At 45.0% G+C, this 21025-nt stretch overlaps 1 protein-coding gene across 4 annotated transcripts in view; it reads left to right on the forward strand.

The window, feature by feature from the left end:
- Nucleotides 1-21025, forward strand: part of abcd2 (ATP-binding cassette, sub-family D (ALD), member 2) — a 146073-nt gene that overhangs the window by 102962 nt on the left and 22086 nt on the right. For 3 of the 4 annotated variants that reach the window (XM_078553517.1, XM_078553519.1, XM_078553521.1), the window contains one exon: nucleotides 1306-1390. In XM_078553517.1, coding sequence (XP_078409643.1) covers nucleotides 1306-1390 — 85 coding nt within the window. Of the gene's footprint in view, nucleotides 1-1305; nucleotides 1391-2255; nucleotides 3023-21025 lie in introns of those variants that run through there. The other variant, XM_078553518.1, reaches the window with a different exon arrangement.

Consider the following 21025-nt stretch of genomic DNA (forward strand, 5'->3'; position numbering starts at 1 on the left):
CACTTCTACTGCAACGGGAGAGCTTTGAACTCACTCGGTAAAAACTGTCCCTTAGTAAAATCAGGGTTATGGGGTCTGTCACAACTCGCTGGGGACAGTGCGCTGTAATATCAAGCCTCACTGTTCCCTGAGCCGTGACAAATGTGAAAAAGTTAGATCAAGCCACCAGTTTGCCCCAATTCTATCCAACTGTTTAATTTAGCTTAACAGAATACGAGCACCAGGTTTGTAAACTTAATAAGTAAATAATTGTTTATTGAATAAACTGCCATTAACCAGTGGCAAAATAAATATGAATTGCTAATTTCTAACTCTATAACCTAAACTCTACCCCTTCTTAAATCCCAAACACACACATACAAGGCACATAAGACACAAAAAAACATGGATTTTAAGAGTGGGATAAAACAGTTCAATAGCACCAATTCCGGAGTATAGGATTCAATGGGTTGATTTTGATCAATGCCTTCCAAATCCCTTTCAGTTCTTGTTGATGACACGAGGTGGTCTTCCAGCACTTTCAGTATTTAGTTTGCTGGTTGAACACTTGCCTTTCAATGTTTCTAACAGTAATTTTCCCTTTTGCCTCTTGATAGGGGTTTTCAGAGAGAAAGCAGGTTACAGAGATAGGAGAAAAAGCCAGCTAGCTATTATTGTAGGATTACTGGAATCTTACACACACAGGAGAGAGAGGTGTTAGGTCTTTTTCCTTTCAGGCTAGGAGCTATTCTGCTGCACTGCCCTCACACAAAACCTGGTCAAGAGCCAATTAAAATGTTGTTGCCAGGAAGCTCCCTTGGTCCAGGACTTCTTTCCAGCACCATCTGGTCTTTCATGGCACACTCTGTTCCAGGACTACAACATTGTATGTATCTCTCATCCTGTTTCAGTGGACATGTCTTTCAACCTGCAGCCATTGTAATTTTAATCCCCAGTCCAACAGAAAATAAAAAGATACGCTCTTTACAGGTCTTTTACCTGGAATTTATTTTCATAAATAAACTTTAACAATCAAGTGTATTTTTTAACCTGATCAATTTTCCTTTGATGGCAATTTTGAAATGGTAGCTGGGTTTGAGTCTATGAAGAGGAGAAGGGAAATACATTACATTCCAGAACAATACATGCAATAGTTTTCGAACAAATGCCAAGAATAAAAGATGAAAATTCTACTCAATTAAAAAAAAGTGGAAACAATGCTTAATTTTACAAAATGCATTATTTAATTTGACAGAATTTTGATCCTATTCTTACAGTACATGTTTTTTCTTATTTTACATAGTGTTTTATTTCCTGTTGCTATAGGATGGGATGCAGTTACCGATTGGAAGGATGTCCTGTCTGGGGGTGAGAAACAAAGAATGGGCATGGCACGAATGTTTTATCACAAGTGAGTGTTGTGTAAGGGAAATGTTGGAAATTGGTCAAAAAGAACAGGGATGTTTATTTAAATATCATATAAATTAAACCTGACTATAATCCTGTTTGTCATGTGTCACACCAAACAAGTTAAATATGACATGTATTTTACGTTATCATTAATATTAAATGTAGTAATATTTTTCAATTTAACAGTGTTTTCCTAGCAGTAGGATATTGCTCCATCATTATGCTGAGCCATACAGTATTATAACACTTTCTGTTATAATTACATAGACTCAGTTCCTGATCACCCCTTGAGTATAAATGAGACAGCCTGTCATTGTGGGCCACTCTCACACCCTGTTTAGACCTTGGCCCAAGAATGGTATTGGCAGAAGCTTGAGAGCAGGCTCACCATCAAACTCAACAAGGGAAGTTTCCAGAGATGAGACAATAACATTTTTAGCATATATGCTCGTGTGAAAATACATAATTATTGAAATGTATCTCCAGTGTGTCAATGTTCTCTCGATATTAGAATATGTCAGCAGAATATTTCTTAATTTAGAAGTGCAAAATGTTCCAAGTGCTGTATTACAAAACTTTTCTTAAATTTCAATTAGCATATAAAAGAAATTAATGTAGAGTGACAAACTATTGGTTTTGCCTGATATTGTGAAAGGTCCTTCATAAAAGACTGGTAACGAGTTTATTTTTAAAGTATATGGCTCATAATTATAGGGGGACTACAATACCTTATTTTTTTTAATTCTGTTAAAAATATTTGCTGCTAGTGGTACACAGACTGATGAAACTGACTAATACAAACATTTAATTGAAGTCTTTTTGCAGTTCAGTACTGAATAATGGAGTCTAATTTCATTTTGCCACAGAAAGAAAAGATTGGGAGGGATTTTTAAAAACGTGTTGAAGGCCTCGTGCAAAAATGCTTCCAAAGGACATAAGAAAGCTTAAAGCAAACTATGTGATCTGTAAAAAGATTATGTATAGTTCTTTCCTCCTCTTACCAAAGGTAAACAATAATATCTCTCCTAAACCTGTCCAGCCTTATATTCTATGTTCTTAATCACTTGCTTTCTTTGGCCTGAAATTTCTGTGGCTTTGCACCTCATGGGTGGAATCTTAATAGAAAAGACCCACACGCAGTGGGGAGGCTGGTAGTAGGTTGGCAACCCGTTTATTCCATCAGCGGAATTTGCCGAGACTCTTTAACTTTAACTCCGGTATTATTATCCCGCTTCCAGGTTTCACAAACAATCATAGAGTGCAGGCATGATGATGACCCACACTCTGTGAATGTAGGCTCTCTATTTAAAGGGACCCTGGCAGGAGTCAGAATGGTTGCAGGAAACCTTGCTTGTGACAAATATTGGATTACATAGGATATATGGCACAGAAACAGGCCCCACCAGCTCATGTCAGCATTTCTGCTCCACTTGAGCTTCTTTTCTCATCTAACTGAATCATTGTAACCCTCTATTTCTTTCTCCCTCATATGCTTGCCTAGCCTCCCCTTCAATGCACCTATAATATTCGCTTCAACCGCTTCTTGTGCTGGCACAAGGACATGGAAGGAAGATGCGAGGAAGGCTGCTGCGTGGTTTTCTGACTCTTGCGTGGGGGTCATGCTGGAGGCAGTGAGAGCCAGAATGAGGTATTCCTTCCTTTGGATAGGAGGAAGAGGCCAGCCACCCAAACTAAACAGGCGTGGCTGGAAGTTGGGAAGCAGGAGTGTGGTGCCTAAGACCTGAATTCAGTGTTGAAAAAGGTTTAATGATTTCGTTAGGTCAGGAAGGTGAGTGTCACACACCTCATACATCACTCTCTAACTTCCCTATCATTTTCTTATACATCACTCCTCTCACCAGTACACCTTGCAGTTCCACACATTCCTTTCTTTCCAGCATCCTGTTAAATCTCAGTTTGTAAAGCCAACACTCTCACTCATCCTGTTGCCATCTTACACCCATCCATCACAGTTATCTTCCTGGAATGTTTTCATTTCATCCTCAGTTCTAGTTCTCACATTCATTACTCTCTTCTTTCTCTCAGTGCAGGAGAAGAAAACACACAGCTTCAGGGAGAAGCAGATAACTGGGGTGGACCTGCAGCCATTGCCATCCTGACCATTGGACAAAGGCTTGGAAATCATCATGGTGACAAATGCACTAGGCTTCGGCGATGGAGCGATGGGGGTGGCCCACAGACCTGGTGACAGCATTAGATATCTCACTGCCACTTAGCACTTAACAGCCACTCATGCTGAATTGATATCACCACTATCTGAACAAGACATTCCTACTTCTCATCCCTTGCTCCCCCACCCCTTAAGACAGAGCCTCACATGTTTCTTCCTTTTTCTTTATCCTTTCATGGGCTTTGGTCATCACTGGCAAGGTCAGCATTTAGTACCCACCCCTAATTGCCCTTGAGCTGCTTCAATGACCGAGTCTGCCCCTACGCAGGTGGAGATAAGGGAGTCTTTGGCGGGGCCCTCAAGGGCTCCAACTGCCATGAGCAACTCATCTGTCAGAGTAGGGGAATGAGCAGTGTGCCTCCTGCTTTACTGAAGTCATGTAGGAGGAAGGGGAAGCGGCTAAGAAAGACTTAATAGCTGTATAAGAGGATTCACTTGAATGTGTTGTTACAATCAGGTGAGGAGAGATGGAATGGCTGTCCTCTTTTCCCACTCCTCATTTGAATGCAAAAGGATTTTTAAAAGGATATGCTTGCCAATTCAGTGAATGTTTAACTGGTTAAGTGCTGTGACTGTAAAAGACAAGTTTCTTGAGCTTTTAAAAAGAAAAAAAGGATTGTATTTATTGCACTTAACCCAGTAAATTAATAAAAATGCACTCAGATTCACACACACAAAATAAATAGATTACACAGTGGGAAGATAGATTAAGTAATGTCTTAGAGTCCAATATAAATTAAAGCTATATGATTCTCATAGGTTGATAATTTAGGTGGATCCAGGCTCAGCGAGCTCATTGGCCCTTCCGGTTTCAGCATCGAGGCAATTTAAAATTGGGGAGGGACAATTTATCTGTTCTTCCGGGGACTGTAGCTTTTGGGTTGAGTTCTTCAAAAATCTCTGCCTGCGACACGTGGATAGTCGATCAGCAGACAGAGTTTGAACTTGCAAGATGGATGGGAAAAGAGAGGAAGTCCCACACCGAGGGCATCTTTTCTTCTTCTGTCTCTGAGCTGGAGAAAACATTTCTTAAAACACAAAAGAGTGTTACCTGGCTTGTCAATGATCCTCTCTCTCATCAGCTGCCTGGAGGAGTCTCCAATGGAGGGTGCAGTACACTCCAAGCTCTGCTCAGCTGGATGTAGATGCTGACCATTGGGGGTGACCCTTGAAAAGAGAACTTGTGGAGCAGCAATGGGAAATGTGTGTGCTTCTGTAGCATTTCCAGAGGCAATGCACATCAGTAGAGAGTATTGGAGGAGTCCATTTTTAGCAATCTCCAACTGTACAGTTACCCAAATGTGACCATGGCTAGTGTATTCCAGGTGAATGGTTTCGACTTGATTAGATTATAGCTGGGCGAATTCCTTTCTCAGCCAGAGTTCATTGTCTGAGGTGATTACATCTAATGCGTAGTCCCAACCCAGGTGATTGACTGGATGTTCTGTGAATGGGATAGAAGATTATCCAATTTGCACTCCTTCAGGGTAACTTTCTCTGCTGCAGTTTTCTAGACAGCTTGGCTCTACTTAATGGTTTTGGAATTTGTCACGCACGGTGATGGAAATGTTCAGCCATTTTGAATCTACAGTTTCAAGTCACTGGAATGTTGCATTTAAAATTCAGTCAGTGGTTTTCAGCTCGTAAATACTAAAGTAATTTTTCATAAAGCATGGCTTTGCAACAGTGCACAACAATGTTAATGGCCTTATTTCGATCTTTATTTCAGTGAATGGAACACTTTATTTGAACTCTTAATTCCCCAGGCCTCTACTTTATTGCATCCCCATTCACCCTGGACAGTGGCCTCAAATGAATGATAAGACCAATATTTATGAAGAGGAAAGGATGTAAATGTGACTGTTAGCTGGTTGACTGTTGGAATGATTTGTGCTTGGTGAGGGGGATGGTGTAGACTTACTGATGGCATTGTCAGAAGCCCTCAGGTACATGGTGGGCCTGGATGAGACCGTTGCAGGCTTTTCTGGCAGCCAGTTGTTCAGTTGCAAGCATCATGGCCACCTCTTTCTTCTCATCAGATGCTGATTGTTCTGCATCTTCCTCTCTCTGCACGGTGATGTTGTGTAGGGCACAGCAGGCCACAACCATTCTGGAGACCCTTGATGGGGCAAACTGAAAGGTACCTCCAGATCTTTCAAGGCAACTGAAGCTGATCTTGAGCAACCCGGTGGTTTGCCCTATTATTGGCCATGTGGCTCCTATTGTATCCTCTGTTAACTTGAAGGTCCTTACAGGAGTCATCAGCCAGATCTTCAGAAGGTTTCCTTGAGCTGCCAGCTGCTAATGCTGTGTGCGTGTGCGTGTGGTGAGAGGGGGCACATTGTGACTGGCACAGACCACAGACTGAATAAGTCATGGAAGCTCCCTGAATATCTAGTGCGGACATGCATGATCATCGTATGGTGATCACAAAATATCTGAAAATTGAGGGAATGCAATTCTTTGTGATTAATGAACACTCCTGGTTGATCTGAGGGTGCCTTGATTGCCATATGTGCGCAGTGAATAATTTTGCACCTGAGGGAATCCAGCACTACAGCAAAACTGACAGCCCTCTTTGATTGGCTGGCCTCATTCATAGCAAAGTGCTCTTAAGTTACATTCTTGGAAAACAAGGCATCAATGATCTGGGAGGTGCACAATGGGCAGCAGATCAAGAAATGTCACCCGCACATCAGGGTTCAAAATACACGGCAGTGGGCGAATTTTCCTATGCAACGTTACAAGTTGCCCGCGCAAAACCAAAGACGGAGGCAGCATATTCAAGAAAAATCACCCCCTGGATAATATTACTTTACATTATGACTCCTCTGTGGTCCAGGGCTGAACAATTGCAAGTGCAGGCGTCTCATTGGGAGGAGGAAAACATGCAGAGTTTGATTGGAGGAGCAGCGGGCAAGCGTGGGACACAGAACCTGTGAGTAGCTGCTCCTCCAATCACAGACTCTGGGTGGAATTTTCCGAGCCCGTTGGCAGCGGGCATGATAGGTGGCATGCGGAGAAAATATGGTGCGACCTGCTTCACGATGGCTCAGCCCACCGATGGCAGGCCGCGTTTCCCACCATCGGTTGGCAGGGGAGCTAATTGTAATACATCAGCATATATTTAAAAGGCCATCCCACCAGGCTCTTGGAACCCCGCCGTATCGTCCGTCCACTTTGGTGGGAAAGCACGCCGACATGTTTCACAACAGCACACTGGCGACGTGCACTTGCTGGCCTTCACTTTGGGGGAACTGAGGTGAGTGAGCAGCAGCGTTCTCCACAGTGTATCTATTATTTACAGGGCTCTGGGGGGCGGGGGCACCTGATGCCTGGCCCTGGAGGCGATTGCTGTGGGTGGTAGTGGCGCGGGGGGGCAAGTGCTGGCCAGCCTTGGAGGCGACTGCTGAGGGGTGGAGGGTGTCCGGGGGCAAGCGCTAGCCAGCCTTGGAGGCAGCTGTTGTCAGTAGGGGGAGGGGGGTCAAGTGCTGCCCTGGCGCTGCATCCCGCGCACAGGCAATCAAGGTGGGGGGCAGGGTAAGCGAGGGAAGTGGCCACGCATTAGGGACACCTGCATAAACTGACCATGCCTCTGCAACTGAGACAGATCAGACACAGCCACAGTGATATGATTGAGGTCGGGCTCCTAGCCTGCCTGCCCATGCAAGCAACGCACAAGCACCAAAAAGCTACCAGGTACTCCATACCTTACCCCCACACGTCTGGCACAGACCTCAAGTCTTCCACCACTTTATTGGGCCGCGGAGCAGTTGGACTGCACACGTTGCACAATCTCCTCGCCAACACTGGCCATGTAGCAGTCACTGCTGGAGGCGCTCACAGCCCCTTGCAATCTCAGCATCCCGGTTTGGACCAGTGTCCATCATGTCGCAGGTTGGCAGGGCAGCCATGCGGCGCACTCGTCTCGGGCCGCCTGACGGGTGACCAGCGCTCTCCGGGAAGCGTTAAGGGGCAGTCACACAGGGCCAGGAAAGGCGCTAAGTACAGCCATGATAACCACATCTATCTCTCTTTCATGCTGCAGGTGGACCACGTAGGATCATGGATCCTGGTGTCCTAGCTGTATGCCTGATGGCCTACAGAAACTGTAAAAGACTGAGGAGAGAGCAATTGAGGCTCCTGGCTGCACAAAGGCAGGAGCAGCAACCTATAAAGAAGGGGCAGCAGGGGCTCCCGCACACGCTGCCCAGGATTGACAGCGAGCCGTGGCTGGTCGGCGCCTAGCGACATCCAGGGTCTATAGGCGCTGCCTGCCATTCCTGCAGATGACTGAGAACCAGCGTTGCTGATGGCTGCGCATGTCTAGGGACCTGGTGGCTCACATCTGCCACTTACTGCAGGACTTGGCACCAAGGTGACATCCAATGGGCATCCAATGCCAATGGCTGTGAAAGTGACCTTGGCGCTCAATTTCTATGCTAGTGGCTCCTTTTAGGGCTCAACAGGTGACCTCTGTGGGATTTCACAAGCCGCCACCCACAAATGCATCCATGAGATCACGGATGCCATCTTCTCCATGACACAAAACTTCTGCATTTCGCCTGGGACCGGGACAGCCAAGATGCAAGGGCCATTGGATTCACCCTGATCTCGGGATTCCCACAGGTGCAGGGTGTGATTGATTGCACCCATGTGGCGCTCAGGTCTCCGTCGCTACACTCAGTGGACTTCATCAACCGCAAGGGCTTCCACTCACTGAACGTACAGCTGGTGTGCGACCACCAGAAATGCATCCTGCAGGTGTGCACACGGTTTCCAGGAAGCGTGCACGACACCTGCATCCTGAGTCACTCGCAGATCCCTGCAGTCTTCCAGTGTCTACAGAAGCTGCAGGGCTGGCTCCTTGGGGACAAGGGCTACCTAGAGAGACCGTGGCTGATGACACCTATGCGGCGGCTTTGGACTGCAGCAGAGTGACGCTATAATGAGGCTTATGCAGCAACTCGCAACTTGGTCAAGCAGACCTCCGGGATTCTGAAGATGCGGTTCAGGTGCCTGGACCGGTCTGGTGGAGCCCTGCAATACAGTTCACAGAGGGTGCCATGCATCGTCGTCGTCTGCTGCGTCCTTTACAACCTGGCGCTGCAATGGGGAGAGGAGCTGGCTGAGGAGGGGATGGAGGAGCTGCACGTCTCCTCCGATGAGGAGGACGCCAGCGGGGATGTTGGTGAGGGGGTCCTCGGTGGTGATGATGACAGGGATGAGGCTCTCACATTGGCTAGACGAGGCAGGCGCACTCACAAGACCCTCATAGCTTCTAGATTTGTGGAGGATGATGACAACATGTAGTGAGGTGTCCCCATGGATCCTCACATCGCAGCTGTGAACGTTTGACACCAGTCTGGCTTATGGCAGCGCCAGTACCCTCTGTGAGAATGCTCCTGTCATGGAGATGCAGTAGAGGCCCTAATAGTCGCTCGATCGCAGGAGGACGATGACAACATGCAGTGAGGGCACTCCATAGATCTTCACATGGCCTCTGAGAATGTCTGACTCCTGTCTGGCCGAGGGCAGCTGACTTGCTCTCCATGACCAGGGCCATCTCAGAAACGCAGCCATGAAACTTTAGACGCATTTGATGCTGTGTCTGCCTTCAGCACCTCAGCCCTTCAGGAGCTGGTGCATAGCATCACTGGTCGCAGAGATGCTGGTGTGATGGGGGCCAGCCCTACCTTAAAGGTGCTGAGAGCACACAGAAAGAATAAGAGAACTCTGTGGTGCCTGACCACTACGTTCTGGCAGCAATGACCAGCACTGCCGAGGTGCAGGCATCAGTAATGTTTCCAGGGAGTGTGAGGCTGGACCATCACTATGATCTGAAGGCTGCATAGAGCACAGGGAAGAGACCCTGGACTGAGACACCTGTCTTTTATCTTGTGCAGAAAGGTTTCACATCTGAGTGATAACAACACTGCTCATCAGAACAAGGAGCCACAGGAAGGGAGACATTCTTAGGAGTTTATTGACAATAGTGAACAGTATGTACAAGTATGATGAACACCCGTGGCCAGGCTATGTAACTACTTTTACTTAACTTTCCTAACCCTGCCACTACATCTTGGTGTTCCCCGGACATCTACAGCAGAGGCAGAGGCAGCCTGCTGACTGTATCGCCCTGTCTGTGATGACTTTGGTGGGCTTCCTCTGGAGGGCCGACCATTGGTAGGCCATGGCCTGTTTTTGGGGTCCTGTTGTGTGGAAGTGTTGGAGGCCAACAATGACATCAGTAATGGAGTTAAGCCCGCGCAGCAGTACAGGAGTGATGTCCTGGACCAAGTGCTCCATGGCAGCTGCCATCCTGCCAGTGTTGACCTTAGTGCATTGCAATGCCAGTGCAATCACCTGATGGACTCCTCCATCATGCCTTGCAATCTGAGGAGTACAGTGGACATCCCTTCCTGATGTCCCTAGCTTGTCTTTGCTGCTCCAGCAACTGTGACGTGACCGAGTCCAGAGGCTCATTATCTGACTCAGACTCAGCAACGTTCTGGCCTCCAGCAGTCCTCCGAGTGCCGGGGACCTGGGAAGTCCCTACCTCTGCCTCCTGTGGATCAGAAAGCACGATGTGCTCACCAGATTGTGATCCCGAGGCTGCTCTAAAGCTAGGTCCCACCGAGGTGTGTTTCTCTGTGCTGGTGAAGGGTATGAGTGAGCACTGTGACCGGTCTTCAGGGAGGGTGCCTCCAGATTCCTCTTCAGAGGTTTCTTCGGGGCTTATTTGGAGGTCCTGGCTCATGGACTCCGTCGGCTGTTAGGCAGATGTGCCTGCAAAAGCAAGGGGAGATAATTAGTGCATGGCAGTGGCCTGTGAAAGAGGAGACATCACTTACGGCATGGTTGTCTGATGGATGTTGCACTGCTGGATCCTCACTTGGTTGAGCAGTGCCGACCTCACCATCAGCACAGGACCGATCCCGGTTATCGCCGGCAGCTGGATGGCTCTGTTTTCGAATTCTGTCAGAACTTTGATCTCCGGCATCCCTCCACCTGTCTGCAACCTTTCACTCCTGTTGTGTTCCATTTGCCCTGCATGGATAGAGATGGGGAGAGTGTATCAGGACACCTGCCGGGCCAGATGAGAAATATGCCTGGCCTGCATGGATGGTGACTGGTCCCATGGACGGGATGAGGATAATGACGGTGTGAAAGAGTGAATGGTGATGTCCCTTGCACTGCAGTGAGTGAGGGCCCTATGGATGTGTGATGTGTTTGTCAGTGTGTGAATTGGGAGTGATGAAAAGAGTGACTTAACCTGGCGGAATGGAGGAGATCATTCATCCTTTCGCGGCACTGGGTGGCTGTCCTCCTCTGCAGGGTGTTTGCACTGACCACCGCTGCCACCGCCTCCCAAGCCGGTTTGGTGACTCTGCTGCCCATCCTGCATCCAGAGTGGGGGTAGAGCACATCCCGGCGGGCCTCCACGGCACCCAGCAGTCACTTGAGGAAGCAAGGGATTGCAGTCTATTTTCCTTTGCTGGTCATGTTTTCTGGGCAGTGGTGGTGAGCTGGTGGCGATGAGTGCTTTGCTGGCGGCTGCCTTTTAATGATGGTGGCCGGCGTGATGCAACAGCAGGGTGATGGCAGGCAATGAGAACCTGTTCGCCATGGAAACGCCATATTTCATGGGAGTGAATAAATAATGAGGCCGGTTCGGGATGATATGGCGTGAAAACCCACCATTTTCGTCGGCAGGTAGGACTCCATTTTACCCACCCGCTACCGCACTTAGTACAATTCTGGGAAAATTCCACCCTCTGTCTCCCATGCCCACTGCTCCAGTTTCTGCAATCGCTGGTTTCCTCCTTCCTGATGTTGTTGCTCCTGCAGGGACAAAATCTATGACTGGAGGAGCAGCGAATGCAAGAGAGAGAGAACCTGTGATTGGAGGAGCTGGAGCAGGTATCCCGGACGACGAGTCTGACCTGTTCAACTGTGGAACTTTGACATCTTCCAGGAAGGCCTAGGAGATGAATCATAAAAAGAAAAAGAGAGGATGGAGGAGGCTACTGGAAACCCAGTAACGAGGCCAGGAGCAGGCCCAGAGGAGCTGCTGAGACCGGTAATGTCTTCAAGGGCAGCAGACAGAAGGTCCATCCCATTTTAATTTCCCTGTAATCCTGTAGTGATGGTGGTGGGTGGCAGGCAATGAGAAGAGAAATGAGAAGACAAAAGAGAAGTTCCCAACTTACCTAAACTGTTTCTTATGCCTGTGATTTTTGTTTCATTGCATCAAATAGTGATATTTGAAATGAATCTGACCTGAGTTCATTATTGTAAATTGGGAATTGTAGTTAGGTGATGAATAGAGACTCCAGATGGCAATAGCCTTAGCTCATTGGCGGTGACATGTTGCCCCCTTTTACTAGAGCTTCCCTGCCTATGATGTATGTGGCATAGTACTAATGTCACTTGACCAATATGTCAGAGGCCCAGGCTAATGCTCTGGGGAATGGGTTCAAATTGCACAAAGGCAGCTGGTGGAATTTGAATTCAGTTTATACATTTCAAATATAAAGTTAACCTCAGTAATGATAACTGTGAAACTATCATTGATTGTCATAAAAACCCATCTTGTTCACTAATGCCGTTTAGGGAAGGAAATAGAAACATAGGAGCAGGAGTAGGTCATTCAGCCCTTCGAGCCTGCTCCACCATTCAATATGATCATGGCAGATCCTCTATCTTAACGCCGTACTCCTGCGCTCTCCCCATACCCTTGACACCTTTAGAGTCGAGAAATCTACTTCCTTCTTAAATACTTTTGTGACTTGGCCTCCATAGCCTTCTGTGGTAGAGAATTCCATAGGTTCACCACCCTGTGAGTGAAGAAGTTTCTCCTCATCTCAGTCCTAAATGGTCTACTCCAGATCCTGAGACTGTGACCCCTTGTTCTAGACCCCCCAGTCAGAGTAAATATCCCTGCATCCAGTCCGTCCATCCCTGTCAGAATTTGATATGTTTCAATGAGATCTCCTCTCATTCTTCTAAATTACAGTGAATACAGGCCTAGTCAGCCCAATCTCTCCTCATACATGTTATGACACAGCAGTTTGTAAAGCTGAGTTATTTAAAAATCCCAGAGGGAAACTTTAAACAACTGTCATAGCCTATATTTTTAAGTGGTATGTTTGAGATGCAGTTCTAAATTCAGGAATCAGATCACCAGTTCTAAAGAGGTTTTTATATCAAACTACATGAGGCATTTATTAATTTACACAAGTTAAATATATACATGGCTACAAATTACTAGTATCATAACTTGTAACAAATTCCCAAACTCATCGCCACTTAAGGCAACAGCAAACCATAGACTTCAAGCAGACACCAGGCAAAGCATTTTCACCTTACAAATTCAAAATGAGGTTCCTTTCACTTTGGTTCCTGTGTAGGCTGACAGCTGCTTTGATGTTACATGCCTCTGCTCTGCACACATGAAATTGCTGTCTGCTATACCCAGCGCATCTCTTTGAATATAAATTCTCATTGTATCACCAGCCCCTTTGAACTCCACCTCTTCTAACAATAAAACCCCTTTCATTGTACCAATTTTATTCGTAGTATAAACCTTGTTTGGTCTCTGCTAGCTAGCTGCCAGTTATTACTCCCCTTCTTGAATGCCCTATTCAACAAAATGCAAATGCACTCTACCTCTCTTGCATCTCAAAACTAGCATACATCAAAGCACCCAGACTAACTGGCTTTAATCCAATTAAGACACACCCACAGACTATACCTCTATTTTTAGAAAAAAAATAATTTCAAACAATATTATATTAATAGCTTCATGACATACAACAATCCTGCCATCCCAGGGCTGGAATTTTACGGCCTCATTGCGGTGGGGGCAGGGCCATAAAATGTGGCGAGATGTTCAAAAGTCCATTGACTTCAGCAGTGCCCTAAAATCCCGCCGGCATAAAGTTCTGCCCCAGGAATCAGCCTGGTGAACCTTCGACGTACTACCTCTATGACAAGTATATCCTTTCTTAGGTAAGGAGACCAAAACTGTTCACAATACTCCAGGTGTGGTACCACCAAGGCCCTGTACAGCTGCAGTAAGACATCCTTGCTCCTGTACACAAGTCCTCTCGCAATGAAGGCCAACATACCATTTGTCTTCTTAACTGCTTGCTATACCTGCACGTTTGCTTTCAATGATTGGTGTACAAGGACACCCAGGTCCCTTTGTACATCAAAATTTCCCAATCTATCACCATTTAAGTAATACTCTGCCATTCTATTTTTTCCTACCAAAATGGATAACTTCATGTTTATCCACTTTATACTGCATCTGCCATGTATTTGCCCACTCACTCAACCTGTTTTTTATGCCTTGAAGTCTCTTAACATGGCTCCTCATTGCCAGCAAACTTGGAAATATTACATTAGATTCCCTCATCCAAATCATTGATATGTATTGTGAATAGCCGGGGCCCAAGCACTGATCCCTGTGGTACCCCACTAGTCATCACCTGCCACTCTGAAAAATACCTATTTATTCCTACTCTCTGTTTCCTGTCTGCTAACCAATTTTCACTCCATGCCAATATATTACCCCAATCCCATGTGCTTTAATTTTACACACTAACCTCTTATGTGGGGCTTTATCAAAAGCTTTCTGAAAATCCAAATACGCTACATCCGCTGGTTCTTCCTTATCTATTCTGCTAGTTACGTTCTCAAAGAACTCCACTGGTTTGTCAAACATGATTTCCCTTTCATAAATCCATGTTGACTTTGTCTAATCCCTTTGATGTTTTCTAAGTGTCCTGTTATCACATCCTTTATAATGGACTCTAGCATTTTCCCTACTACTGATGTTAGGCTAACCAGTCTATAATTTGCTATTTTCTCCCTCCCTCCTTTTTTTAAATAAAAGGGTTACATTTGCTACCCTCCTTTCTGCTGGGACTGTTCCAGTATCTACAGAATTTTGGAAGATGACAACCAATGCATCCACTATTTCCATGGCCACCTCCTGGGATGTAGATTATCAGGCCCTGGGGACTTATCGGCTTTCAGTCCCATTAATTTCTCCAGCACTATTGTTTTAGTAATACTAATTTCCTTCAATACCTCCTTCTCACCAGAGCCTTGGTTCCCTAGTATTTCTGGGAAGTTATTTGTGTCTTCCTCCCTGAACACAGAGCTAAAGTAGTTGTTTATTTGCTCTGCCATTTCCTTGTTTTCTCCTATAAATTCTCCTATTTCAGACTGTCAGGGACCTACATTTGTCTTCACTAATCTTTTACATACTTTTAGAAACTTTTACAGACCTCTTTTATGTTCCTTGCAAGTTTGCTCTCATATTGTATTTTTCCCCTCTTAATCAATCTCTTGGTCCTCCTTTGCTGAATTCTAAACTGCTCCCAATCCTCAGACTTGCTATTTTTTCTAGCAGCTTTATATGACTCCTCATATTGTACCCGTTTACATCTATTTGTACTGTTAATTCATCTATCTTATTGCAAATGCTCCGTGCATTCAGATACAGTGCCTTTAGACTTGTCTTTTTAACATTTTTACACATTTTCTTTGTACTGTGGCCCTTTTAGCAGCTAGCTCTTGTTTTCTCTGCCTTCCACTTTTGCTTTCTACTTTTCTGTCTTTCATTCCTATCTTTGTTTCCCTTGTGTCTCCCCGCTCAGGTTGTCATCCCCCTGCCAATCTAGTTTCAACCCTCCCCAACTGCACTAGCAAATACCCCTGCAAGAATACTGGTACTGGTCCTGCTGGGGTGCAACCTGTCCAGCTTGTACAGGCCCCCATCTTCCTCAGAATCGGTTCCAATGCCTCATGAATCTAAATCCCTCCCTCCTACACCTTCTCTCCAGCCACACATTCATCTGGTCTATTCTTCTATTCCTGATCTCGCAAGCACGTGGCACTGGGAGTAATCCTGAGATTACCACCTTTAAGGCCTGCTTTTTAATTTATTTCTTAGCTCCCTATATTCTACTTTCAGGACCGCATCCCTCTTTTTACCTATGTCGTTGGTACTAATATGGACCGCAACCTCTGGCTGTTCACCTTCCCCCTTCAGAATGTCCTGCAGCCACTCGGTGACATCCTTGACCCTGGCACCAGGGAGGCAACATATCATCCTGGTGTCATGTCTGCAGCCGCAGAAACATCTATCTGTTCCCCTTACGATAGAATCCCCTATCACTATTACTCTCCCACTCTTTTTTGCCCCCCGCCCCACCCTCTGTGCAGCTGAACCACTTGTGCTGCCATGGACTTGGCTCTTGCTGCATTCCCCTGAGAAACCATCTCACCCATGAGTATCCAAAACAGGAAATCGGAGAGCGAGATGGACCCAGGGTACTAGTGCACTACCTTCCCAGTGCTTTTACTCTGTCTGGCAGTCACCCATTTCCTTTCTGCCTGTGCACTCTTTACCTGTGGTGTGACCACCTCATTGTATATGCTATCCATGAAGATCTCATCCTTATAGATGCTCCACAGTGACTCCAGACGCAGCTCCAGCTCCGAAACGTGAATTTTGAGTAGCTGTAGCTGGAGACACTTACTGCATACATGGTCACCCTGGACACTGGAAGTGTCCCTGATTTCCCACATCGCACAGGAGGAGTATTCCACTTGGCCAAGCTACCCTGCCATGACTCACCCTTAAATTACTCCCTTTACTTTTACTTCCTCTGGTTCAGAGAATATTAAGGACAGAAGAAATACTTGCCAGGTCCTACTTGACAAGGCCACTGCTCTTTTTACCAAGGAAAGGTAGAAAATGAAAGTATCACCCCCTTCCCTCTTTACTGAACTCCCTCTCTGACCAGACTCCAACTGAAGCACTCTAATGCAGCCCAAAGCAACACTCCAGTGTAGATCTGCCATCCTTACCTGGTCTGGCCTACAAGTAACTCCAGACCCACAGCAATGTGGTTGATTCTTAACTGCCCTCTAAAGTGGACCAGCAAGCCGCTCAGTTCAAGGGCAATGAGGGAAGAGCAACAAATGCTGGCCTTGCCAGCAATGCCCGTGTTTCATGAAAGGATAATTATTTAAAAAATCCAGCAAGGTCATCTTCTGTTGTTACTATGGACATCATCCTGTACATATACTAACTGTATGAAAAGCTGAAATCACTTTGGTGATTTTATACAAATGCATTGGTTCACAGTCTTGAAGGTAATAGAAGGTAACAAAGGGAAAACTAGTGTTAACTTTAAATTACAGCATGCTGGTAACGGTACGGAATATTTTCTGATTCGACAACCCACCAGCACGACAGAAACTTCAAAAGTGCCTTCGAGCTCATCTTTTGAAACAAAGACGGTGGCATCTACCATCTCTACCAAGAAGAAGAATCCTGTTTCCAGTGAAAGCACTGTAAATGTGTGAAGACTGGACTGGGATGCAATAAACCAGTGATGGCTGGCTGCACTGCAAGGCCTGTCCTGGCGCACCATGCACCAACTTGAAGAGCATCTGCGGAACAGTCAGCTCTGGCCCTTCCTTTCATCTCGGGCACAACCAATACAAAGAAATGTTCAGCAGTACAACACAGCCAGAGCCCAAGGCAGCAGATGATGCATGGAAAAGTCAAATCATTCAAAAGGAGTAGATAATCCGGGGGTTGGGAGAATGACTGCGGAAGTATATGGAAAGATGGTCAAGCTGTTTGACATAGCTTACAATCTGGCAAAGCAGGAGCTCCTGTTTACCTACATTCCTTCTCTTGTACGTCTTAAGAACCGACATGGCATGGATCCTGGAAACACATATGGGAACCCAACACAAGTGCGTATCTTCACTCCCTTCTTGGCTGACGATATTACTCAGGGCTGCAACATTTGGATGCAATCTGTACCTGATATAAGCATTCTGAAGGATGGTAGCACTGGCAGGAGTAGCAAGGAAAAAGAGTTGGTGTACATCAAGTACTTAGATGATGGTATCCCACACGTGGTCTTTTGGAATCCAAGACATTAAGAGTGCAAAAGCAGATGGGATCCTGGACCACATCCGTTCAATGTTCATGGAGAGCAAAGCATCCCAGAATGGAAGAAGAACTTTATAGGCGTTGGTACAGATGGGACTAACATTAACTTTGGCCAGAGAGATGGGATCTTCGCAAAGCTGGCTGCTGAGACGCTGTGGCTAATTGGAATCTACTGTGTGGTACATCGATTAGTACTTGCGCCAAAGCTGTGAAATAGCCAGAAATGGCTACTTCACCAGAGAGATCGATTGCTTCTTAACTTCATACACATGATTCTACAGAAAGTTACCTAAGCATCTTTGGGAGCTCAATGAAATGGCTGACTTGTTCAAGGAAACCACCCTCAGACCAACATGGGCAGAGGGCACCCATTGGATTGATCACAGGCGATGAGCACTGGTGACGTTGAGATGAACTACCCCACCGTGTTGCCCATTCAAAATACATAGGAATTGAGCAGTGGGCTGAGGTCAAGAAATTAGATGCTTGTTATGGCACAGCCGATGGTAAATGCTGAGTTGTTCAAATCCCAAAGGGAAACTTGAAACAACTGCCACAGCCTGTTTTGCAATTTGTATAAATTTTGAGATGCGTGCCTTGATAAGTGGTAAGAAGACCACCAATTCTTATAGGTTTTTACAAACTAGATTAAACATTATTAACAAGAAAATTGATTTTTAAGCATATACATATGCCTACAAATTACTACTATAATAACTTCTAGATCCCCTAATTAATCTAACTCCCAGTTACACTTTCGTTAAGGCAACTGTAAGACACATAGATCTTAAAAGACCCAGGCAAGGTGACACACAATTCTCTGAACCAGTCGAAGTGAGTTTTCTTAACTTCAGTTCTTTGAAGACAGCAGCTTGAGGCATAAATGCTGAAGGTTTTTCACACTTGTTAGATCTTAAAATGCCTATCCTTACATACAGCCTTTGCTCCTTCATATATATTTTCCCCTTTGAATGCAAATTCCCATTGTTTCACTATGTCTTTGGACTTTACATTTCTGATAATAAAAATCTCTCATAGCACTAAGTTTTACCAGTAATCTTCAGGAAAAATAAACACAGTTTCTGAACTTCACCTGGCTATGTGACACATTTCACTCCTTCTTTCGAAAACAATCTAGTCTGGTTTATTTAAAAATGCAAATGTTCCCTTGATGCCTATGTTTACCTACTTAACATTTCAAACCTAGCTCATCTTCCACATCAAAGCCTTCAAACCAGCTGCCTTCAATCCAATTAAGTCTCACACACATACAGACACATATAGACACAGATAGCACTATTTTACAATAAATTCCAATAACATTGAGAATTATTATATTTTCCTGACAATGCTTCTTAAGCAAGAGAAATGTTAATAAAGTTCACCTCCGACAAGTTCCTTCTCCATATGTCAGTGTATATGAATGTTTTGGAGGAGTTATCTCACTTCTCTCTTTTCCAGAGAGACAGATTAAGTGTACCTGAGGTAGTTGACAGTGTTATCATGGCACAAGAAGTGTGACATGACACAGGAATGTGTTGATCCCAAACTGCGATTCATCAGAGAACGCCATGAAATGACCTAAAGATGTTTTGCATTGAAAAGGGTTGCAGAAGATGACGGTGACTTTTCCCAATCTCGTAGAAACCACATTGAGCCATTGGTCCACTGCTTACAAGAGAGATTCGCTCAATGTCAACCAACAAGGTCCTTGTAGATGTGACCAGACAAATCTGGCCACAGGAACTGCTTGTTTCAATCCTTTTGATCTGGTTTCTGCCTTTCCCAAATATTCAACAGCCTCCTCAGTGACTAAAACCTTGGTGCTTTATTATTCCTTGCACCTTTCAACATGGTCAGTCACACTGTCGCCTACTGTTTTCACTCTTTGATCCCTTTTAATGGGACTGCCCTTTTGTGATTCCACTCTGATCTGTCCCAATAAGCTGGTCAATCTCCATCAATGGCTTAACTTACAACTCCTGCATGGTCACCTCAGGAGTTTTCTAATGGTATGGCAGATTTGTAGTTGCTCTGTGAGCATTGAGAGGCAAACCAAGTAGTGTAAAACTAAAGCCAGTGAAGTAAATAACCAGTCAACCTATATTTTCTTGGGTGGCTTGGTTGAGAGAGGAATGTTGGACAGGCCACAAGGAAATCTTCCTACTTTATCCAGAAGTATAATGGGATATTTTAACATCCATCAGAACGTGCAGACTGAACTTTGTTTTAACATCCCCTATGAAGGATGTCACTTTCAGCAGAGTGTCAACCTAGATTACGCATTTGAAGGAGTGACACACTTTATCTGTGAGTAACAGGAGATATTTTGCTATATCTATGTATTGTGTTAAAAGTCTTATGTATAATGCGCACTGCTTTAAAGCGCCACAATTACTTCCTGTCATACTTTAGTTGTCATGCTTTATGACTCTCAGTAAGTAGTGTCATGGGTTATTGTAAATGCTATTTATATGATATATTGAACGTGGCCATGAGCAACACCACTGGAAATCTGCTAGGAGAAGAAATATTTAATACATTTTTATTAATAATGAATATGAACATTAACAGAATTCACTTCAAAATTTTCAAAGTATGGTGACCATGAGGTTGACTAGCAACAGAAAAATGTGCTTTAATTTAACACGAGTGTGAGGCAATTGATTTTGAGATAGCAAACAAGGCAAGGGAATACACAAGAATGGAAAAATAATGAGAAGTGTAGAGGAACAGAGGGCCAGAGGTGGTGAACTGCTTTCTTGAACCTCTAGGTACACCCAGTGTAAGTGCTGTTAGGGAAGGAGTTCAAGGATTTTGACCCAGCGACAGTGAAGGAATGGCAATATAGTTCCAAGTCAGGATGGTGTGTGGCTTGGAGGGGAACTTGCAGGTGGTGGTGTTTCCAGTGTGTGTCAACAGATCACTAAAGGTAGCAGGACAGGTATATAAGTGGTTAAAGGCATACAGGATACTTGCCTTTATTAGCTGAGGTATTAAATATAAGAATTGGGAAGTTATGTTAGGGCAGTATAAAACACTGGTTAGGACATAGCTAGAGTACGGTTAGAGTTCAGTTCTGGTCACCGTTTGGAGGTGTGAAACTACTGCTAGAAATCTTCAAGGATATCCTTGCATCCCATGGATGCAAGGTTGGTGGAACTATGGCAGAGTAGATCTAACAAAAGAAGATAGTGAAAAAATATAATAGTGCAATGCCATGACACACTTTGTGAAGTAGGTTCTTCAAAGTAAGGCAAGAAAAGTTTTCTAACTTTTTCCATCTATTGGAGATCATACAAGTAATATCATTTGCTGCAACCAAAGTGCAGAGGCCTTCTTCTCATGAACAGAATCAAGAGCGACTGGCAAGTCAGTCTTGAGATGCAAACCATTGACAACATTATGATGATCTCCCTAGAGGGCCCCTCTGAGGATGAATCTGCTATAATCAG

Source organism: Cetorhinus maximus, chromosome 12 (assembly GCF_964194155.1).
Source record: "Cetorhinus maximus chromosome 12, sCetMax3.hap1.1, whole genome shotgun sequence".
NCBI lineage: Eukaryota > Metazoa > Chordata > Chondrichthyes > Lamniformes > Cetorhinidae > Cetorhinus > Cetorhinus maximus.